The following is a 26,851-nucleotide window of genomic DNA, read 5'->3' on the forward strand; positions in this document are numbered from 1 at the left end:
CTTGATATCAATTAGGATTAGTAGAATGCACAATCGTATCATGTCGAAGGTCGCCAAACAATTGTAAACATGAGATACAGACAAGCCGAGTAACCATTAAACGTCAACTTTATTCTTGAAGGATAAAAACCACCCGAAGCTAATGAACCTCCTTAGGCCAAGAGTCCAACAAGGCGGCGGTAGCGTGCGAGACCCGGGGCCGGCCGATTCGGGACCCGGACGACTTGCTTTGACTGACGGGACCGTCGATTCTGCTCTTTCCAAAACAAGCCGACGTCTGAATAGCTTCAAACACAAGACGTTGCGGAGCGGCCTAGTCATGGTGCAAACTTTTTATCGGGTTCCGGGGGACGCGCGAGAGGTGCCTTCCGCGAGCTCCGACCAAAGTGAGGACGCGCGGGAGCCAATCCCCCGTCGAGAGCGCGGCGCGGGATCCGATCTGACCAAAGAGGATCCTTACGGGCGTAAAGAAACTACGGGTCGCCGAATACCGCAGCTCGCCGTGTCAAATCGCGCAAGATCATTCCACTGGGCCGAATTCAAATTCACAAACGCCCGTCAAAGGGCCGCCCGGGTACCCTGAACCGGACGGCCGCGGACCCGCAGGATCTGCCGGAGCGCGAGCACCCCGAACGGCACTAAAGGGAGGCGGACTACGCGAGATACTTGCAAGACCGGGACGAGGACAACGGCTGCAAGGAAGTGACGACGCGGATGCGAGCGTCTCCGGCCACGGCGGACCCGACCGACGGCGACGAGGAGGAGGAGGAGGAGCCCTTGGAACTCGAAGACCCGAGCGGAACTGACCGGAACGCGCGGCGGCGATCGACGCCGTCGACCGCTCCGACCACACGTATTGACGAGGAGGGAACCGGGGAGCCTACTCGGCCGGGCGCGGGTCCGGCGTTATAACCCTTACCCGCCTCGCCAGTTTTAATGGGACGTTTTGACCCGGCAAGACGCCTGCACGCAAGCCAACTACAAGCACAATCTGAAACGGATCACGCGGGTGACCGTCCACACATTTGGCGCTACCCTGATGACCTTTTTCACGCGGTCCCAAACGGCTTTCCATATTTACGTCCTCTGACATCACCGCCTAGCGGCATTTACATTTGTTTCATGATCTTCAACGTTGAAGAGGTGAAATGGTGCAAAGAGTTTGACAAATCATTTGTCACAGGACTGTCAGACGGCACTGTATTAAGAAGGCGGTTGACAACTTGACATTGTAAGCGACGTAGCAAAAAGTTGGCTATGACACCCACCCCCTTTCTCAATATTCCGTCCGTCACTTTGGCAACGTAAACAACGGCATTGGACATTAAAGCCTCAACGGCCTCAAACTGGAATCGTACAGTGTGTGAAAATGCTTCAGCCGGCCTTTTGGTGAAATGACCGGAAATGAACGGCCGCCTCGGAAGTAGGCCGAACACCCCAGACCATTAGGGAGCCCGAAGTCAATCGGCCGAAATGTCTGTCAGCGCAGGGTGATTTCCTCTTCCTCGTTTTCAGCGGCGGAGTCGGCTTCATCGTGAGGTCGCAGCAGAGGCAGTTCCAGCTCGGGGCTTTTGCTGTTCAGCTGCCGCAAAGACGGACTCTTGTCTGAAGCAGAGGAAAAACGTGCGTCGGCGTTCCCTCTCTCCACGAAGGGCGTTAACCAGCAACCAGCTAACATGAACTCATTCACCGCCGGCCCATTGGAAAGTGCCATTTGACCCCGGGATCTCGTTCTTTCGCGACCGACCGCAGTCGCGGGCGGGAAGGCAGACGGACCGGCAAATCGAGAGCTGCGCCGAAGGGCCGAGCTCTCCGGTGACCGCGACGGGGCGGCGCGGCGCCCGCGTCGTAGTAGACGCTGCGCCGATCCGCGTCCCGTTCCGTCCTAGCCTCACTCGCGAGCGGGACCCCGAGATACTTGAACTCGGGCTACGAGGTGACGTCGGAGAGAGAGCCGCGCGCGCGCAGCGCGGCGTTTATGTTAGCTTTTGCTACTGCCGTACCGTTCCGAGATCCGGCACTAAAGCCGATAAGGCGAAACCCAGGTCTGGTTAATTCACCCCACCATTCCTCAGTTTAGTATCCGCAATCCGCACGTCGTTTTCGTATACATTTTTATAAACATGTTGATTTTTTTTTAAAGTCGGCGAGAGAGAAGACCGGCCCGACCCGAACGTAATGAATGACATTTTTGGCCCGAAATTCGGGTCGGGTCGGGCTTAGAATGTAATAGGAAGGCGGCCATTGCTACGAGGAAGAAAAGCCCTTCCAAATCGAAAGCCTTTGCGTTTATTCTGTAGCGCGTCGGCGGAGCGTTACTTGACTACGTCGTTCGGGCGCTCCACGTGACTGTCGTACCACAGCGGACCAAACGTGAGCATTTTTCCAGACGGATCACCATTTCAGTCTGACTAAAGCCGGCACCCCTGAAGACAAACGGCAGCGTGTTTCCAAAAAGGACGGGGCGCGTCGGCGGGCACGCGATTCTCACTTTGGACGGGTCACGTGTCTACATCGGGCGCCGAGTCCAAAAGGCGCACGGCGAACAAGAGACGCAAAAGCGCTTCCTTTGAGCCTCGCGTTCGAATGGCAGCGTTTCAAGACGTACTCACTTTTGGAATAATAGACTTTGAGTCCCACGTGCAGCGCGATGCCACATAGACACACGGCAAAGCCCAGCCAGTTGAGGACACTCATTCTGTCCCCCATCAGCGTCGCCGCCAGCACCAGTGTACATATTTCCTGCAGTCGTAGGCAGAAAGGAGATGAGATTTCAACTACGTCCGAGTGTCACATGGTCTTTTTGCCGCCGGCGGGAACTGGCACGGCGTTTCCCATATATCGAAGAAAGGGCGTACCTTGAAGATCCCCGAAATGGATAAGGTGAGGCTGGAGGTTCGGGAGACGAGCAAGAACTCGGAGAAGCCCAGACCGAAGGCCAGGATTCCTCCGACGCTTAGCGAGAAGACCGAGTACAAGAACGGCGGGAGCTCCGTCACCCGGAATAACTTGTCCGAGGTGCCGAGGCGCCATCCTGCAAACGCGCGCCCCGTCAGAAGGACTCGGGGCGTCCCCGGACCGCGGCCGAGAACGCGCACGCACCTTCGTTATACAGGAAGAGAGGAAAGAGGCCCAGAAACATGAGAGGCTGGAGGTGATACATGGCATCGATTGGGTTCTGGAGACCTACAAAAAAACAAATACCGGATCAACTTTATTTAACCCCCGTGCACGTCGTTCTGCCAGTATTTTAGCCAAGGCGTGGCATAGTCCTGCTAAGTGTGGTAATTGCCATGTACAACTTTGACATGTTGTCATCATCTGGGTGAAATTTCAGCTCCCCAGTGTCCTCTTTCAATGCTTTCCCCTTGATGTGAGAGGTCCTTGATAGAAAGATCAAAGGATTGGACTAAATACCAAACAAGACCTAAGGAGGAGTAAAGTAAACGCTGAAACTAATGTTGCAACGATATCATGATTTGAACTTTGTATTTTTTGATACAGTTGAATATGAATTTGTCGAAAAGCCCTAAAAGTCAGCATGACGATCCGACACGCCAAAGAGCTCCTCCCGTTTCACTCGCGGACGTCCTCTTCTTCCTCCTCGGGTAGTCATCTTCGGACCGGCGCAATTGATTTGAAACGGAGGTCTTCGGAGATGAGTTCCCGTCTTCTACGGTTGTAGGGCAGGCCGATATAAATGAGGACCGACACTCGCCGTTTCACTGTCATGTCATGTAAAGCGTGATAGTGCCATCTAGTGGACATGATTTGCACATCTCAAATGTGGGATATTAAACATGATGGTATTATGGCCTCGGGTTAAATCCCTTAGCTGGTTTTGTTTTTGCGTTACACTTGCGTTATGTTGTGCTTCAGTTGCAGTGTAAATGTTGAACCGCGGACATGCCGTCAACTCTAAGTGTACTGTAAGGATTAAAACCGAAGAAGATGAGCGTGAGTGCAGACAGAAATAGACCAGTGTATGACGAAAAAAAATGTCCACACTTATATTATTGTGTTGTTTTTCAATTGCAGCGTAACTGTCGAACCACAGACGTGCGGTTAACTTTAAGTGTAAGTGCAACGACAGAAAAAAGAATTGGTGCGAGCGCAGGCAGAAGTAGACCAGCGCCCGATGAATGACGGAGCAAAAAAAAAAAACATTATCAGCAAAAATACCCCGCCGGACTGACGATTACAATTTCACCTGGCTTGATAAGATGACCGACCGAGGATGAAGGGGGGCGGGGCTCTGACAAATGACAGACCAGCAAAAAAGATGTCAGTTTCCCTCTCTACGTTCCTATTTCATCATTGTAAGCCTTGCAAATGACCTATTTCACACTGGGATCAATGTTATTCAAACGCAGGTACGTGAAGAAAATGGGCCCGTTTTGAGTTATGCGCTTAGAAGTGGACCCCGCCCAATATGGGGGACGCGTGCTCTGAGAAAAACGCTAAGTAACGGGTGCCGCGATATGGATTGAATGACGAAAGCCAACGTAGTCAGCGAGCGACATTAATAATAATAAGGGTCTTACGTTAATAAGACACGAAAGGTTTTATCCGGACTCTCCTTGGGGAATACGTCCAACGGGGTCAAAAGCGGCCTCGACGGTAGCGCGGCACCGGCGTTTAGGAAAAGGACAACAATCCATCACTGACCCAGCTCGGCTTTCTGCATGAGCACCTGAGTGAGAGTCCAGCGGATCCCCCCGATGAAGGACGCCAGCAGCACCAAGAGGAAGCCCTCCAGGTTGAACTGGGTGGACTGGAAGGTAAACATGAACAGGCCGCCGGCGATCAGCAGGACCACTAGGATCAGGAATGGCTTCTGCTCGAGAAAACACAAGCGGGGACCCGACAAACTCATTTCAGCAGGGCTAGAAAAACAAGACGGAGAGGATGCCGTCATTCTTCGGTATTGTGACGGTCGGACCGAAGCGTGGCAGATCGACGGGGGAAATTGAAAAACGTTTTGACAAATGTTAATGAACTCGTCTTCCGCGGTGGTAGGCCGGGCGGTTCAAAATGAGAACCGACATTCACCGATTCACTGTCACGCAAGGCACGATAACGCCATTCGGCGGACATGATTATGAACCGCACTCTCGTTCCCTATGTTAAACACGATGGTGTAGGTTTTAAGGCCCCGGGTCGAAGCCCCGATCGGTCTTGGTTTTCGTCTTACGCTTATCGTACCGTGTTGCGTTTCAATTGCAATGTAAAAGTAGGACTACGGACATGGTGTTAACTTTATATGTAAGTGCTACAACAGGGAAAAAAAAATTGGCCAGAGTGCAGACAAGTAGACCGGTGCCTGACGAATGATGGACCAGAAAAAAAAAAAAAAAAAATCAAACGTCACCCTCTAGTGGGGGCAGATTTGCTACAGGTGTACTCACCGGCTCTTCCAGTTTTAAAACCAGAGAGAAAAAGAGAATAAAGAGCACCGCCGAAGACTTGGTCATGGTGTACCTTGATAAACACGACACAAGTCAGTGAACAGTACCATAAACGCGCCAATTATGCACCGAGAACGTGATGGACTTACAAGCTGATGGTGATGAAAAGGAAGCTCCAGTTGGAGAGTCCAATGTCCAGTGTCGATGCCAGGGCTGGACGGACGAACAAACAAAAACGATTCGTTAACCGCAAGAAGAAGGAATCACCCACAAACTCGTTGTATTTCTGCACCCACCACCGGCAAACAGTTAAGTACTTTTTACATGTAAACAGCCTCCTCCCTTCCAAGCCCCTCCAAAATGCTCCTAAACCCTTTAAATGAATACTCTTAAAATTAAAAAAATGCATTGAAAATATTACAATGACATTGGTGCATAATCATCAAAATATAAACCCTTTCAATGAATCACATTTATTGTAGCAATTGACAATATGCATGCAGTTCACTTGTTTGCCATGAGATGACGCACTTGCATTGGTGATGAGTGCAGAGACAAGGCACCTCTTTAGGACGTTTCATACGTATATCTTTATTTTACATTTCCAGTGATCCACGAATAGATTACAAGCCCGCAGAGGCAATAATATTTATTGATGGATTATTTTGAACAGGTTAGTTTACCGAAGTTCAGTTTGGGGTCATGCGGAGTGTTTCCTGTGTGATGTCATTGCTAAAGTGCGAACGGCGCGCTAACAACACTTATGTCAGAAGCGACAGCCCAAAGTGGTATGTTGCTTATGTGTATTTATGAGAACGTGAACAATGTTAGCCGTAGTTAATGTCAATTTAACATTTACTAGTCCACGGGGGCAATATTTATATATTTTATTTGGGGGGGATTAATATGAGCATTTTAGCATGAGCAGTTTAGTTTGGGGTCATGCGAAGTGGGAGGAAAAAGTCTTCCATATAGCTGGGGAATTGGGGTTAGTTATGCACAAGATGAATGTTAATACTGATTGGATTAGTTTTTGTCTGGATATTTCTCACACCACTTTTTAAACATGTTTGATTTGAAGAAAAGGAATATTTGATTTGAAGTCTCACCAGTGGGCGCCACTTTGCGAAGGTAATGGGTCCAGCTAAGGACGACGCGGGCCTTCCCCGTCCGGCAGCGCAGGGCCTGTCGGGTCAGCGCCGACAGGCAGAACGTGAGCGCCAGGTGGACTAAGGTCATGAAAAGCGGGTAGTGGAAGCCCTGGAGGAAATGACACAGAACTGTAGGACGCTGACTTTTCCGCATTTCCGACAAATGTTGGAGTCTCTCTGGTTTGCATGACCTGCTAGTACGTTGCGTAGGAAATTATACACGCAAGTAAACCCCGTGAAAGCGATCCCGTCACTGCCAAAGACAGTGACATAGTTGTCAGCATTCATTTGGAGGGAGCGCGTATTGCGAACGAGGCGCACCCGCAAGCCTGAAATATTCTCAGAGGCTGACAGCTGACGTGCACATGCAGTATATTTGAACGAGTCCGACTTCCTAGGCACATTGGAAGCGGTTGAACCGGTGACGTACCTTCATGAGCCATTTGTTATAGAAGGTGATGCCAATAGAGAAGACGTAATAGAGGAGAACCAGTCCCACGGTCCGCAGCGTCCTGCAGAGGAACTGGAGCGGACACGCCATGCGCACGCTTCCAATGTCATCTGCGGAGTCAACTTTGGCCCTTGTTTTAAAACACCTGTAGCAAAACAGTTGGCCAAACATTGCTCGCGTTTGGACTAGATCAACAAGCGCGCGCGTTGCCGGCGGGCTGAAAAGCCTTGAAAATGGCTTGCTGTGTATAGGAACACGTCATCTCAACTGGAAGGCAAGTTGGCAAAGTTGGCCCACTTACCCGCGACGCTCAGCGTTCTAGCTCCGGCTAACGTTAGCTTGCCGATAGCTCTTCGCGACGATTCAAGACGTCGTCGCAGAAGTCGAGTGGCGAAAGTGCTGATCGATGAACGCGAGGATGACGTGCGTGCGACGCTGCGAGATAGTCTCGCCCGACGCGCACCAATGCGCACCTTTTCCAACGTCCAAGAAAAATATGTATGTCAACTCGGTGCTCTCCGGTCTAAATCGAAACACTCGCAACGACGTTGTTCGTCATTCGACGAAAACTACAAGCTAGTTACGCAGCGTGGAGTAAGCGGAGCGGTAATAAACGCGTCACGCGGGGGCGGTGTTGGCAAAAAGCGGCCTCTTTCCATCGAGTTTCACTTCCGGTTGATCACACCAAGCCGGAAGCATAATTTTATTTGTACTGAAACCGTTGACGCTGCGTGGTGTAAGCGCAGTGGTACTGAACGGGCCGCGCCACGGCAGTGTTGGCAAAAAGCATCCAATTTCCCTCAAGATTCACTTCCGGTTGATCACACCGAGCCGGGATCAGGAGTGAAGCGCGATTGTTTGGAGACCTGCCCGAATATTCAAGTGAGTTCTACTTCCCCTTGTGTTCAGATGCACGAAAACAAGAGCGATCCACGCGTTTTAATACATACGCTTTTCTAACATGATATTTTAAAAATCTCGGATATGCCGGAAGTGCGTTGAAATACATCAACGATTTGCCCTGGCTCGAGGCAACCAAGTCGACTGGCAACAATGAAACGGACGGCGACGTTTACGTTTTGGACTCAGGATTATGGCCCATGTAATCATCATTAGTTGTTCAATATTGAAATCGTTTTGGTTAAACCTGGTCTATTTATTGCCCTTTTCTATTTACTGCCACAAGCGGTGTAAGAAGGCTTTAAAAAAAAGCATACTTCGAGCCAAGCACATTCTTTACTTTTGAGCAAATGTTCATCAATGAGCAGTGAAAATGTCAGTGAAATTGGCTCATTTCAAACCAAATTGAGTCCGGAGTTTTTGTTAAGCAGGGTTTTCAAAGTGGCTCTCGATTGACAGCGCTGTATAGATTGTACTGTGTAATGCCATTTCACACTGCTAAATAACGTATTGGGGTGAGAAAAGCCGAGGCTTTTGTCATCACGCAAACACGCCCCCTGGTGGTAGTATGAAGTGCTTGATTTGACATGCGCGCCAGCCGGCTTTTGAAATGTTAATATTGCCGGGGATCAGCTTGATTAATCGTGGAAGCCGACATCACGATTAAAATTCGATGAGTTGATTTGTCTGTTAAATGTACATTTTGGGAATAATTTCAGTACTTGGCGTATGGAAATGAATTTTTTTTCATGATTACAGAAGCATCCTCAAGGTGCTCGCCTGTCGAGCTAAGAGTTTTTTTTTTTCTAAGTTGACGTGTGTGTATATATATATATATATATATATATATATATATATATATATATGGTCTTCGGGGCGTTCCAGGTTCTATACAGTAGAGCTAAAGGCTGTTTTAGCGCAGGATGGCAGAGGAGGAGGACGAGGCGGCTTTGGAGGAAGAGTTGGACGAGAGCTGCGGCGGGGCGGACGTGTGCCACGGTCGGCGAAAGAGGCTCTTCTCCAAGGAGCTCCGCTGCATGATGTACGGCTTCGGGGACGACCAGAACCCGTACACCGAGTCGGTGGACATCCTGGAAGACCTGGTGATTGAGTTCATCACGGAAATGACCCACAAAGCCATGTCCATCGGGCGGCAGGGCCGCGTCCAGGTGGAGGACATCGTCTTCCTCATTCGAAAGGACCCCAGGAAGTTCGCCAGGGTCAAAGACTTGCTGACCATGAACGAGGAGCTGAAGAGGGCCCGCAAGGCCTTCGACGAGGCCAATTACGGCTCGTAGGCGTCGGCCCGGCCGTCCGGCTCGCGTTCCGTCGACCCGCGACGGCCGCCGTTCACCGGCGCAACAATTATTCACGCTGGCGTGCGTCCTACGGACAAATGAAAGAGGTGCGTGTTTTGAAACGCAATACTACATCAGGCTATCTTGTTTTGATTGGCGAATCCGTGCGCTTCTTTGAATAAATGCACACTCTGCATGACGCTAAGTCAGTAGTGTCAGTATTCATAGTGTCTGGGTCACTCATTCGTTCATTGGATCATAACGAGCCGATGGAATTGCAGAGCGAGTAAGCGTGGATTTTGAGCACCGATAAAAAAGTTGCCGGCTCAAAATTGCTCCTCGCCCTCTGGCGATGGCCCTCCCCCGCTCAACATCTGGCTCCCGCTCGTTGGACGCGGAGCTTTCTTTGGTCACGCGGCGTCGGCTTCAGGTTGACGGCGCGTCCGGGCTTTTCCGGGGTTAGGGTTTCCTTTCCAAAACGTCGTTTCGGGCGCAGCCCACGCGGCCCGGCGCCGGTCGATCCGCGGACCGGTGGTTGGGGACCGCTGCTATACGTGACACTCAAACGGTGGATGTCGGTTCTCGTTTAGAACTGCCTGCCCAACAACGACAGAAGACTCTTTGATTGATGTTTGTCACATAGGTGACATATCTTGCGTTTCCTGGCCAAGAGCCAACCGGAGAAAGAATGCAAATTTGTTGCGCGTTCTTAGTTACTTGAAAGAGGGACGGCTTTGCATCGGAAACGCACCCCAGAATGCTCCCACCTGCAAGAAAGCTGAAAGCAGGACTAAGAAAGGGAGCAACAACAAATGCATCTCTTTTTTCCATTTATAATGAAGTGGACAAAAAGATGAACCAACATTTAATTGCTCTTCCTCAAACAACATTTTACAGTCTGTTAATATGACAGACTAAAAGTAAGCATGTTGTCAGTTTTGTTTCTTCCTGTAAGGGTTAGCAGCTAGCTAACTTCTTTGTACAGTGACGTTGTTTTGAGTGAGTTGGTCTAAGTAATAGGTTGCTGTTCTATCAAGACTAGAGGGGGTGGGGGGGTGGGGGGGGGTGTCCTCCTCCACAGCGCATCCAGGCACAAAAGAACACCCCCACCTCCCCCTCTCTCTATTTAAGGGTACAAAATCTCTCTGTTAAGGGTGACCGAGGATGGAGAATGAATCGAATTCCGAGCGGGCAAGGGGCAAGGGGGGAGGATTCCCAGAGCTGAGGAGGAATGTCCATGAGTACGTCTGCTTTTACTGCACATTCTCCATCATCTTGAGGAATTCTGGGGAGCAGGAAGACAACATGAAAGTCAAGAGGAAGAAAAGAAATCAAAAACCTTCAAAGATGTGCAACAGGTAGCAATGGGCAAATGAAGCCTCACGAAGCATTTGTGATGTTTTTTATTCCTCTAGATGGCACTCTTGGTTTGAATATCCATCCGTCCGTTTTCAAGAGTCTCGCAGGCCTGCTTGCACCTACCCTGGACTGGTTGCCGGCCAATCACGGGGCACAGAGGAATGAACAGGCACTCACGCACCCAAGGACAATTTTGGTTGTCCAATACACCTGCCATGCCTGTTTTTTGGAGTATTTTTAGGTGAGAAACCACGCGGGCTCGGGGAGAACACGCAAAGTTGCCGGAGCCAAGCGCATTTGAACTCGCGTCCCTGAGCTGTGAGGCGGACGTGCTAACAACTGCGGATCCACGGGAGCAATAACAGTTATTTTGGGGATTACTTTTTATCGGTTTAGTTCAAGTGATTATTGGTTTAGTTCGGGGTCATGGCAAGTGCTTCCTGTTTGATGTCATTCCTAACGTGCTAAGAATGGCAACAATGTCAGACGCGACAGCTCAAAGTGCTATTTTAAATATGTGTTTTGATGTAAAAGTGCACAATGACAGCCATAGCTAATGTCAATTTATCAGTTACAAGTCCACAGAAGCAATCATTGTTTTTTGGATTATTTTGGGCATATAAATTTATTTAGGTTTAGCTTGGGGCCATGCGAAGTGCTTCCCCTGTGACGTCATTGCCAAAGCGCTGACGACGTGCCGACAATGCCGATGTCGGAGGCGACCGATTTTTGTTTGTTGAAAAGTGATGAGAAGTGAAAGACCACAGTAAACGTCAACGCAAAGAACTATCGTCCGGTTTGTAGGAAAGCCGCCGACGCGTTAATACATTTGATGCAAATCCGGGTTGTGATAACGTATTACGTTACGGCCCCGGCGAAGCGAGCGCCGGTGTCTCTCGTCTCCTTTTATATGCCAACAAAGTCTCCTTATTCTTGTTGCGAGAGACGACTTTTTGGCAACCTGAATGTTACGTGACAAGAGCGCCACTGCACATCTCCGCCGCACTAACCGCGATCACCATCAGGAGGAGCGTAAGACATATCCCAAGCGCTTCACGAGGCTCCATTTTCCATTCACCGGTCCTAGCTGCGACTCGAGCGCCGCGTCCTCGCTTCTGGCCGTACCGTCAAAGTCCAGCATGCCGTCGGCGTTTTTGTCGCCGTCCTTCATGAGCTCGTCAATCTCGTCTTCGGTGATGGGTTCGCCGGTGCTGCGGATGATCAGGGCGAATTCCTCTCTGTCGATGTAGCCGTCGCCGTTCCTGCGCCAAATGCTGCTTTAGAATGCAGTACGCTTTACCGGTCTAGTTTTGCGGGTTATGTTTTAGGTGCTGGCTTATGCCACCTCTGATATAGGCAAATCGACAGAGTTGGGCAACGGACATTTTTTTGCCGGGTTAGGGTTAGCTTAAGGCTCCGTCCCTTTTCCGTCATCGGGCCATCATTTTTTCTCACGCCAGACAAAACTGGAATCGTGGGTCCGTTGCTGGATTTTTGCCTCACCTTCCGCCACCACTAGAGGACGACTTTTGACTTTTTTTTTTTTTTCCTTGGTTTATCATTCGTCAGGTCCTGGACTCAGACTAATTCTTTTTGTCTGCGGCTTTACAGTTACAATTGAAACACAACACGGTAATATAACCGTAACACGGAAATAACCTCTGCTCGAATCCGGGGGAACAGGAGTGCAATTCGCAATGTGAGGGTTAGGGGTATGCCGAAAGAGGCGCGGCGGGCCGACGGAGGTACGACGGCCGACGATTCCGAAGACGGATGAAAATTGCGCTTTTTAATTCTCCAATTAGTTTTAGCATTCCCGTCATTTGTCCGTCCGTCGGCAAAACGGGCGTCCGCCCGTGACGGACCGAAGGTCTGTGCCGACGACGCGGCCACCTCTGCAAATCAACAGTGGAAATTTACTTGTCGAAAACACGGAAGCACTCGGCCAACTCTTCCTCGCTCTTGCCGGCCTGGTCCTCCTTGAGCAGCCTCACCATCATGACCAAGAACTCCTCGAAGTCGATGGTACCGCTACCTGTGAGAAAAGAAGGCGCTCCGTTATGCCCCGCTCATATCAATCTCACTTCCTCTAGTCGGGGTGGGGGGGGGGGGGGGGTGTTGTAGGACAGGCAGTTATGAATGAGAAGGACATCCACCATTTGAGGGTCATGTAAAGCATGATGAGGCCATCTAGTGGACATGATTGTTAGTTGCACTCTTGTCCCCCGTGTTGAACGTGAAGGCGTATCATATCCTAGGTTAAAGCCATTAGCTGGCTTTGTTTTCTTATTACACTTCTATGACTGTGCTGTTTTTCAATTGCGGCGTAACCGTCGAGCCACACACATGGTGTATTTGTGAAGCCCTTTAAAACAGCCACGGCTGACCAAAGTGCTGCACAAAACATTAAGAACATCGTCAAAACAGACGCCATAGCTCACGGATATAAAACGCTAAATCTGATAAGACAAATGGTAAAACAAAGAACAAAATGAAGGATAAAATAGCGAATAAAATGACAGGGGTAAAAGAATAAAGGAATAAAATAAACGTAAGTAGTCCACTGTCTTACTAAGTGTTAAACGTCAAGGAGAAGAGGTGGGTTTTGACAAGTGATTTAAAAACAGGCAGGGAGGAGGCCTGCCCGATGTGCCGAGGCAGGTTATTCCAGAATTGGGGCTGCAACAGCAAAGGCACGGTCCCCTCCGAGCTCCCGCTTAGTCTTTTTCTACTTTACAAAATCGTCTCGCGGGCCGGCTTGAAGCCGTTTACGGGCCGGGCCGTATGTTTGAAACGCCGGATCTAGGGGAGAAAAAAATATCACAAGCGCTATACGAGGCTTGGTTTTGTCCATCACTCAAATGTATTAGGACTTCAATTTTTTCTTGACAACGTAGCCGAAGGTGCGCAGCGCACTTTTATTTTGAGCGTCCTCCCGTCTCACCGTCCTCATCCACCTCCTCGATGATCTCGTCCAGCTCCTCCCTGGTGGGGTTCTGTCCCAACATCCTCATGACGGTGCCCAACTCCTTGGTGCTGATGTCACCGCCGCCGTCCGTGTCGAACATGTCGAAGGCGGCCTTGAACTCTGCAGTCGAGGAGAGGTTTGGAAACAACCTTTCAATCGCATTAACCTTTTTTATTTTCTTTTATTATTACTAAAAATGTCATCTCGTATAATATATTTTTATTTTTTCATGAATATTGTTCTTTTATTTATTTCATATTGGTGTTTTCCCTTTCCAAATATCCTGGATTGCAGATGACGTACTGGAGTACATAATATAATATGATATTGTATGAAAAAATATTGGTTTTTATTTTGATTATTTTATTTTCATCTTTCCATTCACAAATATCCTGGATTGCAGATTAAGGATAGAATAGAATAGAATAGAATAGAATAGAATAGAATAGAACCGAATAGAATAGAATAGTATCCAGTGGTGGGCCGTCAGGGCCAGCAAGGCCTTCTCTGCTGGCCTAACACAACCCGACATCATTACCATAATAAACTGTAAAATAAAATGACTCTTGTATCATATTATATCCATTTGGTTACGCTCCCTCTGGTGTTGGAGTTTTTAGCCAATTAGAATTCAGCTAACTCGAGGGCGTATGTAATCTGCCTAAGCCGGAAGCCAGGGCGTTCGCATGCATCAACAGGGCAAGCGCAGATGGATTTGTGAGCGGACCGTATAACTTAATGGACAGCTGTAATGGCAAACGGAGTCATCAGACGGCCATCTAAAGGATACGCAGTATCGTCCATCTCAGTTGGAAGGTAAGACGGCTCCTCCGTGCGCTACGGCGCTTTGAAAAAACTTTTGGGAACAAATACGCTGTACATCTCAGTGCCAATAGAAAGCTTCGGGAGGTATTGAAAAGACTAAAGGATTGGGAGCACCGTTTGTTTTGGTGAGCGCAAGCCTTTTCTTTATTTGGTGTGTCATTTTTAATATGGTTGTGTTATTTTAGTTTGGCCATACTCAATCAAGAGTAAAGAAATAAACTGATGTTCTTCTTATATTAGGCTGTAATTTTGACTTTGACTGAAAAGTTAGTGGATATTTATTGTAATTTATGATGAAGTTTTGTAAAATTTTGATGGCATCACGTATAATGGCAAGTTTTAATGGCTGATGCGGGTCTATTGAGGTTTAAAAGCTCCGGAAAATAGCCCGTGTAGCCCACTATTGCGCACGTGTGCGCATGGGCGCTATTTATTTGAGAGTCTGACGTCACAGAAGCCGTACGTGTGAAAGTCACGGCCCGCCGCCGATACCGTAGTATAGTGTAGTATAGGATGTCATAGTAAAGAGTCTATCGCTATGTTTCCGGGTAAGAAGATCGCAGTGAATGCATGGACTGATAGTGTATGGGCTTGTACCTACGTCTCTCGCTGTCAGAAACCTCTTGTTACCTCACTGCCATAACGTTCCTCCTAACCTTTCGGGGCAGCAAGTGTTTTTGTAAACGAAAGCCAAAAGTGCACATCTTTGGCTGCTCTCCTTGCAACAAAAACCGCTTGCCTTTCTTCTACTTATTTGTTGAACAAATGTTCTAGATAGCATGAAGCTGACAGCATACCTTGTGAGGCCGGCACTAATTGAATGGCATTTATGCTTACCGGCCAGCATTTCGTCGCTCAGGTAGGAGCGGGCCTCTTGCTGTGCGTCAGTCTGCAAGCAAACGTTCTCATTTTCATCAGTGAGCACAACGTTTTAATCTTTTGACATTGATTAACTCTTTCGGTTCCACGCACCAGAGTTCTCGTCTTCTAAAACAGTCATCAATACAATTCTCCTCATATATATATATATATATATATATATATATATATATATATATATATATATATATACATATATATATATATATATATATATATATATATATATATATATATATATATATATATATATATATATATATACATATATATATATATATATATATATATATACATATATATATATATGACTTTTTTTTTTTTACGGAGGGTCGCCGACACCCTTGACTAGCGCTGATCTAACATTAGAGATGGCAATGTTTATATCATGTAAAATCAAATTAAATTACCACAAATTGTGTGTCTGTATATATATATATATATATATATATATATATATATATATATATATATATATATATATATATATATATATATATATATATATATATATAGCGTATAAAATTTTGACATACAGATATATATACATTTGGGGCGGCTATGCCCCTTTAATGTACAAAATGTGTAAAAATGCTAAAAAGGCAAAAGTAACTGTGCCATATGTTCATAAATTTAGGAAATTGAAATAAGAATAAAGGAGTATTATACTTTTGAAGACTTTTGCATAATGAGAGTCCAGGCTAAGCCAATCAACAAAGTCATTGAAAGGCTTTCAAATGTCATAAGTTGGCCACTAATGCCACCCTGGTTTTGGAGCGTCTACGCTAAGGAGTTGCCGTTGAAAGGATTCATGCAGAAATGGGGTCAAATGCATAACACACGGGGTTTTCCATATGTCCAAAATTGCCAATATTTCCAATTTGGAATGGCATTACAGTAACTTTGACACCTATAGAGCGTACCTCTGGACCTCCCATCTCCGAGCGTTTCGAAGGAATGGCGTATCGAAAGTATTGACAATCCACGTATCCGATGTTTGAGCCTGCTAGTGTTTTTTTTGTATGCTTTTCCTTTGATATCATACATCAAAAACATCAAGTCCCATTTGTGTCAAAATATACATATTTTCCCTCAGGGGTTCATATGCACCTATCAGATGAATTTGATTGTATACTTGCGTCATATTTTTTGACACGATACGATTCTATTATTCTATGGATACCCAGCGCTCACAGAGGGTAGGTATATTTGCGACGTTTGTTTCTTTTTTTACAGGGAAGATGCGAAGGTCTTAAAAGGCTTGTTGTTGAGCTAGCTGTAAACCAAGCCGGCTATTTCAGGCTCAACACATTAGGCTGGCCTGTATATGGCCTGCGGACATCCAATCCTACGGAATTTGTCACTTAAGCGGAACGGCCACCCGAGCAGCTGCGGCCCACCCCGCGCCGTTCCGCTGGCCCCCAACTTCCATGCTCACTTTCCCCTCAATCGAGTTGGACTATCAAATCCAAATCTTCCAAACAAAGGCACCCTTTCGTCTAATTCTCCTGAACGCTTATAAAAGAAGGCCGAATAGATGCGTTTAATGAACCCCAGTCCGCTGGCAGGACCGCGTGAAACGTGATGAAAAGTTCATTACGTTAGTGAGGTGGGAAAGACAACTCCCCCTCCCATTTGCCACGTCCACCATAAACTTTGCAAGTATACCTAAAACCTGATCCTTTTTAACGACGACAAAAGGAAAACGACATTTCAAACCAACTTTCGACAACTACTTTTCTAACAGCATTAATTCATCTTACAGCTTAGTCCAAAGCTGAAAAAAAGAAGCGAGTGCATCAAAGTGCCTGAAAAAAAAATGCTAATCCTTATTTGATCAAATGACACTTCACGTAGCAAGTAAGAAGGATTAAGTAAGAAGGATTCCCTACGCAGTGCAGTTAAGAGCGCCGTGCCCTCTTCCTTACCATGACTGGGATAAGCTTTTGCTCCCTAGATGTCCAAGGAAAAAAAAAAGCCCCAAAGGAGTGGTCAATCCGCGCGCACCCCAACGGAGAGACTCGACATCAAGTAAGGCTTCAGACACATTTTAAAGCAAACGGCCGGGCCCCGCCCCCCGCCCTTGACAGCCCTCCGGATATAGTCTCCTGAACTTTTAGGGTTCTTGGGGAACCGGGGCAAATCTGTCAAACTTTGGGGGGGAAAGGCTCCAATTGCTGGATGGACGCGTTAGCGAAAAACGCAACGTCCACAAAATGAGGCGATGACAATGATGGAGGACCGTCGCATTGTGACGAGTGACCATGCGAGCAAAACAATTGTTAAAACGGTGCTTCTCAATTATTGGTATTATTTTTTTCTTTTTAATGCAAGGACAGAGAAAACATTTCCTGAACCCCCCTACCTGCCATAGATCATTATCAAAAAATGTGTTAGACATAGCTAAAATTGTATCCTTTTTAACGTTGACAGAAGAAAAAAACAATACAAACCAACTTCAAAGAAACGCTCAACAAATGGTAACTTGACATGCAAGGTTTATGCAAATTACAGGTTAGTCAGAATCAGGAAAAAAACTGCTTTTACACACACACGCACACACACACACACACACACACACACATATATATATATATATATATATATATATATATATATATATATATATATATATATATATATATATATTATATATACATATATATATATATTATATATACATATATATATATATATATATATATATATATATATATATATATATATATATATATATATATATATATATATCCTTATTTAAACTACATATATATGTCAATCCTTATTTAAACTAGAATCATCTTTAAGCAACGAACCAATGAATTTGTCATTTGATTTGGAACATGAAGACAGGAGTAATATATCCTAATATATTTAGTAATATATCCAATATCCTAAGCATTGTAACCTGAAGCCAAAGGTATAAAATCGCAGATTATTTTTCGACATCAGATTCACCATGAAGGAGATTTTTTGAAGGGCAATCAAAAGGTTTTCAACTTTGACAATGAGACAATGGCCCTTCTAATAGCAAGACCTGTTGGATTGGAACCAGGCCACGTACCGCAGCTTTTCCCCCAAAGTATGGGCGTAAACAGTGACTCCAACATGACATCTGTCTGTTTATCCGACAGCAATTTTATATGGCTACTCCCAATAATCGCCATCGCGGGACGCCGTTCGGCCGTTAGCGCCTGTCGTAGCTAACGGCGGCCGGTGTCAGCTGAGCTTCTTGCAGCACTTTTTAGCTAAAAGAAGCGAGCAGACGGAACAGACGCCCGAGTCCGTCCTTGTTCTCGCGCGGAGTCTCTGGTAGCGGCACGCGGCCAAGTAAAAGTTAGCTTTTGTGACGATAATCTTTCAAGTGGCCCGCGATTCTCAAGAGCAGAGGAGGAACGGCGGTCACAAAACAGTCATGTTCTTTTGGGTTTTTCGTGGTGGGTTAATTTTGGGAGTTCTTATCGTTGCTGTTTGGGTTCATCTGCGTCGGCCCTCATTCGTGTGATTTGTCCCTTCTGTCATCGGCGCGTTCCAGCCCCGTGTCTCAGCCAATGTGTTGTCCCCGCCTCTGATTCCCCCCCGGGTGTTGCGCGTCTCCTAATCGGTCTCGCTCGTATTTGAGTTTCGGCGTTTGTCTATCCTATTGTTGGATCATTGTCTTTCCTTAGCCGTCGTGCTGTCCTTCCGTCATCTTCCGTCTATCCGTCCTTCCGTCCGTCTTCCCGGAGTAGCGTCACCGTTCCCAGTAGGCCCCAGTAAGTTTGTTTCCGTTTCCGGCTTCGCGTTGTACTTTGAATCATTTTCGTCGCCGTTTTATTCCGCCTCAAGTTTCGGATGGATTCGCTTCACTCTCGGTCCCTGCTTTTTTGGTTCCCTCTTCCTTCCGCACGTCCGTTCGCCGCGCCGAGACGAGACGCGACAAAATCAAAGCTGGCTCGCCTTCGCCCTGCAGGTCTTCAAGTGAGCCTTGAATAGCAAGGAGGGAAACGGGTCCTTATATGGCGGGCGGGACCCGGCGAGTGGCCGGGAGTACTCCCTTGAGCTGGTCTCCTTGCCGCGAGCGTGCGCGAAAAGCCCGCCGTGAGGTCGAAGCTTTGCAACATAGTAATCGAAGGAAGACTGTCACGGATCCGTCGGACAAAAGGTGTCAGATGACGGCGCAGCGAATTGGGATTTGACGTCCGCGTGAAAAACATAGACACACAAATGCTAAGACAAAGCAAAATATTTGCAGGAACCAAAAGAAAGCATTTACAAGAAGGAAAGGGACACGTCCGCCGCCTGTGCTCCTCTTGCCCTCAAAAGAATCCCACAAATAGCCCTTAGCTCCTCCCCCCGAGCAAATCCTTAACATTACCTCCTATTAGTCTCTAGGCTTTATGATAGGAACGTACTAAAGCAGCCCCGAAGCGCCTCCGCTTTGCTCTGCAAGCGGGGAAGCGTGTCCAAATACAGCAGTCGCGCGCCTAGTCTGGGCCTGAGGCCGCCCGCCCGCACGCACGCACGGACGGACGGACGTGGACACAGTCACATCCCCTCCTTCGCCAAAAAAAAGATGAAGGCCAAAATACCGGCGCCCGTTTTGTCCCATTCCCTCCATTCCATTTGGGGATGGTTCCAATTTTCTGTGTGACTGGAGCTTCAATTTTTGCTTTTCCAAACAGTGACCATTTTCCTCCCCAGAAAGCGCCATCGATTTACATCGGGAGATTTGACATATCAGACGTTCCCACCCACATTTACGACATTTAACTGACTCGTTTCTCCTCAGGGCTTATTACCGACATCCCGATATTCCACACACGATTCCCAATTTTTCACCCTCCAAAAAATCCCAATGAATTGTCGACGCTTGTGTTCCCGACCCATTCCCGATGGGAGATTTGACGTTTCGAGCTTTCAAATTTGACGCCCGCAAGGTTTCGCCCATTCATTTCATCGTAGGAATCATCCCCCCAATTCCAAAAATTCACACATTGCAAGCATTATTTTCCCACAATTGCCCATTTTCCAAACCAGAAAGTACCATTCACTTTCAGTGGGAGATTGAACATTGCGCGCTAGCCATTCACAACGCTCGGGGATGGCCTTGGCCTCGGGGATCACGGTTCCAGAACGGGCCCGCCTCAGTCCTATTCAGAGGAATTTCTTCGGGAACGGCACGGCTCTAGTGTGGAATGTCTTTGAATGAGGCGCAATGCAAGCCGTGTGTCAAAGTGGCCTTTATTTGAGAGGACGGCGTCAGGAGGGGCGGCGGCCGCCGAGGACCAGGACAGCTGAGGGAAGCGGCTTGGTCTTAAAAGGGACGGCTATTTTTAGAGCTTGGTATGAGAGCGGCGCGCTCCGAAGCATTGAACCCCAAGAAAAAAGAGGTATCTGACTCTCGGGGGGCAAGGGGAGGGTCGCCGGGGAACGGGCTCTTCACTGGACATTCTCCATCATCTTCAAAAACTCTTTAGAGAGCAAAACAGAAAAAGTGCTGGTTAGTCCAGAAGGCCGCTAGCAAATAAATATCAAAGATATGATATCAAACAGTCCAAAATATGTCAAGGACCCGTTGGGGCCAATCCGTTACTATGGCGCCAATGAACGCACCCCGATTTTGCATGCGCTCTGTCACATTCCGGTGGAAATTTGCATGATAAACACTTGCAGCGGGACCGCGCGACCAATCGCCACCGCCAATTGATTTGAGTGGTCGAAGGGGAAAATAAAAACTTAACTTGAATGATGACCCTTTTTACAGAATGAGGAAAAAAAAAAACGCAACGCGTACAGTTTGCAAACAAAGGCGAAGGTACCGTCAAAATCAATCTTTCCGTCCTTGTTGTTATCGGACTCGCCAAACATCTCGTCGATGTCCTCCTCTGTGACCGCCTCTCCGGTCATGTGCAGAATGTCCCCAAACTCCTCCCGGTCGATGAATCCGTCTCCGTTCCTGATGAGGCAAAGGGAGGGAGTTGGCAAAGATCCGAGGCGTATCGCTTCGCTCCTTCGCTCCCAAATATCTCGCTTTGCCAAAGATGTACTAATGGTACACGCGCACTGAAGGGGGCGAGTGGGCCGGCTTCCGCCCGCGTCGTCTTTCTTTCTAGGGCGGGAAGCTCCACGTCAATTAGAGTCTTCGGAATGGAATCCAAACGAGAGGAGGTTTGAAGAGGTGACGCGGTGCAACCGAGCCCCGCGCTGAAGGCTTGGTTTTTTTTTTTTTTTGCCCGACCTTCCGCCACCACTAGAGGGTGACGTTCATGGGTCTGTCTACCTTAGTCTGCACTCATACCATTTCTTTGGTCCGCTTCATTATTTACACCTCAAGTTAGCAGCGTGTCTGCGCAGCGACACGGTCACGGAAGCGCAACGGCAAAACGTGGCCGACTAAGGGCTTTGACCCTAGGCCATAATACCTACAGCGTCAAGTCCGATGCGCGGACGAGAGTTGGTTCCCGTTCCGTCGGTCGTGCGGATCTTAGACGAATCCGACCGCGGGCGATACACGTACTTGTCGAATATACGGAAGCATTCGGAGAGCTCCTCTTCGCTCTTGCCGGCCTGGTCCTCCTTCAACTGTTGCACCATCATGACCAAGAACTCCTCAAAGTCGATGGTACCGCTGCCTGGGGACGGGACGGGACGCCACAAACGTTCAGGGCCAGTTCATGGCTTCTTGCAGCTAACGTGTCTGACGAAGGAGGCGATTCAAACAGCGATGGGCGTATTTGAATATATCGCTCTTGTTCGTATCTGAATACATCACTCTTCTCTGTATAAAATGCAAGCTGGGACCAAATTATTGCAATTGACGTCAGAATTTAAGGAAGGCATATTCAGCGCCGTGAGGCGCACCTAAAAGCCTTCGAGTTTCTCCGATGCTGACGGCGCGCCTTATGATCCCCTGCGCCCTATGCGGCAAATCGACAGCAGGTTTTCATTTTTGGGGACGAATAAAATAAAATAACTGTTTTCACCTTTGCGTGTATCTTTTACAACAGCGCTCCTGAAATTTTGATTTGCTCTGTATGCTCCAATTTGAAGCTGTTTTTATGGGGACAAAAAACGCCCGTTCTCGGAAAAGAAAGTACGATTTTCTTCATTATAAGGCGCTTCTATTCAAGGCGCCTTATAATGCGGCGCACCCTCGGTATGAAATGGGCCATTCATTGAAGGTGCGCCTTCTAATCCAGTGGGTTTTATAGGGCGGAAGACACAGTAATAAAGTTGGACCGACTCAGCTGATTGTTCATTGGCATTCCTCATCTAGTGGATGCATAATGCAACCTCAGCCTCTTCTGCAGCTTCCATTCTATGCGTCTTATGATGCGGCGCGCTTCATATATTGAGCAAAGCCCAGGCGCTTCCAGTGTGCTTTATAGTGCAGCAAATTAAGCGGGGTGAGATTAAACATCTCGAAACATAAAGTTTTAATCGCACGTGGGCCGAATTCACGCGATAGATGCTCACGTTGGTAACCGTGCTAGATTTCCACACGGGGAAAAGTATCAAAAATCCGATACAATATTTTTGTATACAATGGGATGCATGTATACGATGAGAAAACAATCTCAGAATAAGGGAGTTTTGTTGCAAAGACGTGACAGGGGTCCACGTCGAGTTCTATCGTAACGCAGTCAAGTGCCGGCGAAATATCGACCCGTTGTTTTGTCGGCGCAGCTCACGGCCAACTGGACGCATCCCACCTCTTATAGATTCCAAGCACGCCGTTTGGATTGCTCACCGTCCTCATCCACTTCCTCAATGATGGCGTCCAGCTCCTCTCTGGACGGGTTCTGTCCCAACATCCTCATGACGGTGCCCAGCTCCTTGGTGCTGATGTCACCGCCGCCGTCCGTGTCGAACATGTCGAAGGCGGCCTTGAACTCTGCAGTCGAGGAGAGGACGTCGCATACGGGTCAAAGGTTTGGAAAGGCGGCCTTGAACTCTGGACGCGCCGGCAAAGGGCCGGGCCCGGCTTGAAAAATTGCGCAACCATACGGACTAACCTGCAATCATCTCCTCCGTGAGGAAGGAGCGAGCGTCGCTTTGAGCGTCGGTGGGCTATTGAGGAAAGAAAAACATGTTACATATATATATATATATATATATATATATATATATATATATATATATATATATATATATATATATATATATATATAATGCATGTATTTCAATACTGAAATACTTAGCAGAGATACATCAAGGGAAATTATTGAAGGTATCCTATATTGAAATAGCGCAATCCCTCGCTGTATCGCGTTTCATCTTTCACGGGTTCGCTGCTTCACGGATTTTTTACATTGTGGATATATTTTTTTTACCTCGCATTGTGCTCTGAATCCTGAATGGCTCAGGGGCTCTACTGTCTGAAAATCAAATATTGACGCTGCACTATATTGGTTTTTCACTTCACGTCAATTTGTTCCAAAAGGCAAGAGGATTCCAAAAGCTTGCTTTCGTCTCTCCCGCGTCTAACCGCCGCGTGCAAGCACGTGGATCGACAGCTCGGGCTCCGGGAGCCGATCCCGTGACTGGAAGGGCGTGCCGAGAGCAAGCGCGCGCACCACGTTGACGCACAGACAGCGATGGAGAAATGCGCGGCTTGGGAAATCTGACTTTTACCTAGATTTCTTTTGCAATAGATTGAAATTGCAAGTGTATTGTTACCGTATGAGAAGCTTTCACTTTAATTGGATGTCCGGACATATCCGTTTATAAAAATCTTGCTCAGAAAAAGAAAGAGCCTAATCCTAACAATGTGGGGGTTTAGGACTAAGAGGCATACTGTAGCTGGGACTGAAATACGTGAGTGACAATGTTTCCAACTTTGTATTACTACATTAAAATTATTGTTTTGAACAAATGTTCTATAGTTTAGCATTGCATTGTAAAATAATACAAAAATAAAGCTGGCTACTTGACGGATTTCACTTTGCGCGTGTTATTTTTGGAACGTAACCGAGGGATTACTGGATATACGTCCGATGCCATGAAATTGAAAGTGCCTGCAACGCGCAGCACGCATTTACGTAAGCGTAAATCTCAATCCTTCGGAAGGAAGTCAGTCTTTGATTTGAGTGAGGTCCGTGTCCTGACCGTAGGGGGTCAAATTGAAATGCAATCTGTCGCCGAATCTAAAGGGCACTTACTGTGTTTGGCTTAAATCGCCGGTGTCAAAGCAAAGGCCCGGGGGCCCACCTGCCAAATACTCATTTCGCCTCACCTTTCTGCCTTCAATACCAAATTTGTCTCCAAGTTTTCTCCTTTTCTCCCCTTCCTTCCCTGCCCCTTTCCCTTCTTACAACTTCCCTTCATTTTTTTCCACGTTCCTTCGCATTTCTATGTTCCTTTTTTCCCTCCTTCCTTCCTTGACATTCCTTCCTTTCTATTTTTCACCAGTCTTTGCTTCCTACTCTTGAAGGCAAGAAACTTGAAGTCCTTATGAGCATTTGGTGGGTACACAAATTGAAGTGGCGGCTTGGATTTGGGCCCCCGGGGCTTGACTGTGACTCCTGCAACACATATATATATATATATATATATATATATATATATATATATATATATATATATATATACATATATATAATATACATACACACACCCACATTTATATACATACATATATATGTGTATTCCTTCATTTTCTTCCCTACCCTCACTTCTTCATTCCCTCTCTCTGTCCTTCCCATTCCTTTCTCCTTTAGTCCTGCCTTTCTTCACACTTCTTTCTCTCCTTTTCCCTCCCTTCCTTGGCATTTCTCCCTTCCTTTTTTCTCCCCCTCCCCCTGTCACATCTTCCCTTCCTTCCAAACCTTTTAAAATTCGGGAGGAAAAAAACAACAACCAATTTTTTTGTTCCCAATCTCTCTCTGGAACAGTATCCAGCCGCTTCGGACTTGAAAACTTTGGTACGTGTGCAAGGAAGACACTTGACATGTATTCGACTTGGTGGACTTTCTGGCCCTCTGACAGAAACTAGAAGTACTGTACAAAGCGGCCCAACATAAAAATAGAGTTTGCCAGCCCTGGCTCCGATGCAATTTCTTTTGTTTTGTTTCCGTTAACAGTTGCAACTTTAGTCCTTGTGAGTTGCGCTTTCCTAAAAAGGTTTGAGAAGCCCTGGACCTCAGCAAATCCTTGAAGCTTAGCTATTTTTAAAAGCAGACTTGAGGGAGGATTTGCGGGGGTCTTTTTTATCAAGGTCCTAAATTAGCACACTAGGAAGAGGCGCGACGCCCGTCCGTCCGTCCGTCCGTCTCAATTTTCTCAGCTGCATGCGCCGCTATCTTTAGCGCGGGTGGGCGGGCTGGAATGGAAATCTCCATCATATGGGGTTCGGTCGCCATATCGGCCAAGCGGGTGAAAAGCGGGTGAAAAGCTTATCGTTTATCGTCGATTTGCCCAAAGAAAAGCAAAGCCTTTTAGGAGACAAATCCACAAGGTCCGTAGGCCGCCATCTGGGCCTGGGCTCATCTCGACCGCATTCTCTCCGGGCGAGCGCCCAAATCCTCAAGAGCGTCATCCAAAAAAGGCCAAAAGCCTGCGGTTCTTACCATGGCGGTTGTGCAAGCAAGCGGCTTCTTGAAAAAGCAAAAGTGTGGAGAAAGGACGTCTCCCCTGTTATCCGGACAAGATGGAAGAGTCCCTCTGTTGTCCTCACCTAACTTAAGTACCCTGGCGTCTCCTGCCACTTTGGCTGAAAACGAGCGGGATTGGGCCGCGGGCGGCCAATGGAATCGCCGGGCGCCCGCTTACAATCTCTTGACGGACGTCCCCGTGTGGCCCATCCGCCCGTATTTAGACAACGGATCATCTCTGTGACATTCTGTAAGACATAGAAAAAAGAAAAAAGCAAAGAATCACGCATCAGTCAACCGGAGGTTATTTTGGCAGGGGATCAACCGGCCGGCCGCTGGAGTTCAGATGGAAGCCTGACGCCCCCCCCCCCCCGCCCAGCCCCGCCCCGCTCCATCCCTCGGAGCGTTTTGTCCGCTTGGGGGCGCGACCTTGCACTTGGTGACATCTGTAACTCAAGCGGACGGCTGCTCTTTAAGCAGCTGTAGAACATCTCCAGCCTGCTTCTTTCAACAAGTATGCAAGCTATAGTTAGCCTGTCAATCACTGGCCAGGCACAGGTGCACGCTAGAGTGTACGCCGCATTTAGCGCACTAGAAGGCGCGCCTGAAAACCTTCCATTTTCTCCAACGCTGACATTGAGCCTTATAAACCGTCATCACCAGCCACTGCTGTAGCGTCTATTCTATGTGCGAATTTTTAGATGAAAACTGCCATTCGTTGAAGGCGTGCCTTCTAATCCCGCGCGCTTTATAAAGCGGAAAATATGCTCATAGATTTTAACCGGTTCATCTGGTTGTTTAGTTGCCATTCCCTTTAGCGCAGCTCCATCTAGTGCATGCATGACACAACTTCAGCCACTACTGAAGCTTTTACAGCATTCTGTTCTGTGTAGCTTCTATTGAAAGGTGCACTCTTTAAAAGAAAGCAGTTTGGAAGTAGGCCATTCATTGAGGCTGTGCCTTTCAGTATGATGCACCTTAAAATACGGAAAATGCGCTAATAAAGTTTGACTGACTTAAATGCATAACACCATGGCA

The 26,851-nt window shown here is 47.4% G+C and overlaps 4 protein-coding genes across 7 annotated transcripts; 1 reads left to right on the plus strand and 3 right to left on the minus strand.

Moving 5' to 3' along the window:
- Nucleotides 1-1,183: 1,183 nt before the first annotated feature.
- On the minus strand, nt 1,184-7,666 carry slc35h1 (solute carrier family 35 member H1). Its single transcript, XM_088439685.1, has 10 exons — nt 7,312-7,666; nt 6,990-7,155; nt 6,518-6,668; nt 5,558-5,621; nt 5,409-5,481; nt 4,669-4,837; nt 3,103-3,186; nt 2,859-3,034; nt 2,613-2,742; nt 1,184-1,605 (listed from the first exon to the last, which is right to left on the minus strand). Exons 2-10 carry the CDS (start codon nt 7,098-7,100, stop codon nt 1,481-1,483), a joined length of 1,083 nt encoding a protein of 360 aa, XP_088295811.1. The 5' UTR covers nt 7,101-7,155; nt 7,312-7,666; the 3' UTR covers nt 1,184-1,480.
- Nucleotides 7,644-9,429, plus strand: taf13 (TATA-box binding protein associated factor 13). 4 transcript variants are annotated; one of them, XM_088439722.1, is made up of 2 exons: nt 7,644-7,892; nt 8,796-9,429. In XM_088439722.1, the coding sequence occupies exon 2, from the start codon at nt 8,834-8,836 to the stop codon at nt 9,206-9,208; it is 375 nt and encodes a 124-aa protein (XP_088295848.1). In that variant the 5' UTR covers nt 7,644-7,892; nt 8,796-8,833; the 3' UTR covers nt 9,209-9,429. The 4 variants fall into 4 exon arrangements, with proteins under 4 accessions (XP_088295848.1, XP_088295839.1, XP_088295832.1 ...); XM_088439713.1 differs by having other exon boundaries at nt 7,649-7,892; nt 8,818-9,429; XM_088439706.1 differs by having other exon boundaries at nt 7,661-7,892; nt 8,833-9,429.
- A 631-nt stretch (nt 9,430-10,060) lies between these two features.
- Nucleotides 10,061-17,264, minus strand: tnnc2.2 (troponin C2, fast skeletal type, tandem duplicate 2). Its single transcript, XM_088407331.1, has 6 exons — nt 17,168-17,264; nt 15,198-15,249; nt 13,512-13,655; nt 12,488-12,602; nt 11,693-11,829; nt 10,061-10,493 (listed from the first exon to the last, which is right to left on the minus strand). The coding sequence occupies exons 1-6, from the start codon at nt 17,168-17,170 to the stop codon at nt 10,462-10,464; spliced, it is 483 nt and encodes a 160-aa protein (XP_088263457.1). The 5' UTR covers nt 17,171-17,264; the 3' UTR covers nt 10,061-10,461.
- Nucleotides 17,265-20,443: 3,179 nt separating this feature from the next.
- Nucleotides 20,444-25,926, minus strand: LOC148428435 (troponin C, skeletal muscle). The gene is made up of 6 exons (XM_088407327.1): nt 25,790-25,926; nt 23,237-23,291; nt 22,972-23,115; nt 21,739-21,853; nt 21,041-21,177; nt 20,444-20,692 (listed from the first exon to the last, which is right to left on the minus strand). The coding sequence occupies exons 1-6, from the start codon at nt 25,790-25,792 to the stop codon at nt 20,661-20,663; spliced, it is 486 nt and encodes a 161-aa protein (XP_088263453.1). The 5' UTR covers nt 25,793-25,926; the 3' UTR covers nt 20,444-20,660.
- Between the last annotated feature and the right edge of the window lie 925 nt (nt 25,927-26,851).

The sequence above is a fragment of the Hippichthys cyanospilos genome, chromosome 2, assembly GCF_059441005.1.
Source record: "Hippichthys cyanospilos isolate Australia breed blue-spotted pipefish chromosome 2, RoL_Hcya_1.0, whole genome shotgun sequence".
Lineage (NCBI taxonomy): Eukaryota > Metazoa > Chordata > Actinopteri > Syngnathiformes > Syngnathidae > Hippichthys > Hippichthys cyanospilos.

Bases quoted from the DNA above. Each gene is read 5' to 3' on its own strand.
- LOC148428435 (XM_088407327.1), bottom strand. The intron at 21,178-21,738 runs GTACGTGTATCG...TTGCCTCATCAG, and splicing joins TGCTTCCGTATATTCGACAA to GAACGGAGACGGATTCATCG. The intron at 20,693-21,040 runs GTACCTTCGCCT...TGCTCTCTAAAG, and splicing joins CGGAAAGATTGATTTTGACG to AGTTTTTGAAGATGATGGAG.
- taf13 (XM_088439722.1), top strand. From the start codon at position 8,834: ATGGCAGAGGAGGAGGACGAGGCGGCTTTGGAGGAAGAGTTGGACGAG.
- tnnc2.2 (XM_088407331.1), bottom strand. The intron at 13,656-15,197 runs GTAAGCATAAAT...CCTCGACTGCAG, and splicing joins GAGCGACGAAATGCTGGCCG to AGTTCAAGGCCGCCTTCGAC. The intron at 10,494-11,692 runs GTACGGCCAGAA...CCTGCTCCCCAG, and splicing joins CGGCATGCTGGACTTTGACG to AATTCCTCAAGATGATGGAG.
- slc35h1 (XM_088439685.1), bottom strand. From the start codon at position 7,100: ATGGCGTGTCCGCTCCAGTTCCTCTGCAGGACGCTGCGGACCGTGGGA. The intron at 3,187-4,668 runs GTCAGTGATGGA...GTTTTTTTGTAG, and splicing joins CATGCAGAAAGCCGAGCTGG to GTCTCCAGAACCCAATCGAT. The intron at 2,743-2,858 runs GTACGCCCTTTC...CTACGACTGCAG, and splicing joins CCATTTCGGGGATCTTCAAG to GAAATATGTACACTGGTGCT.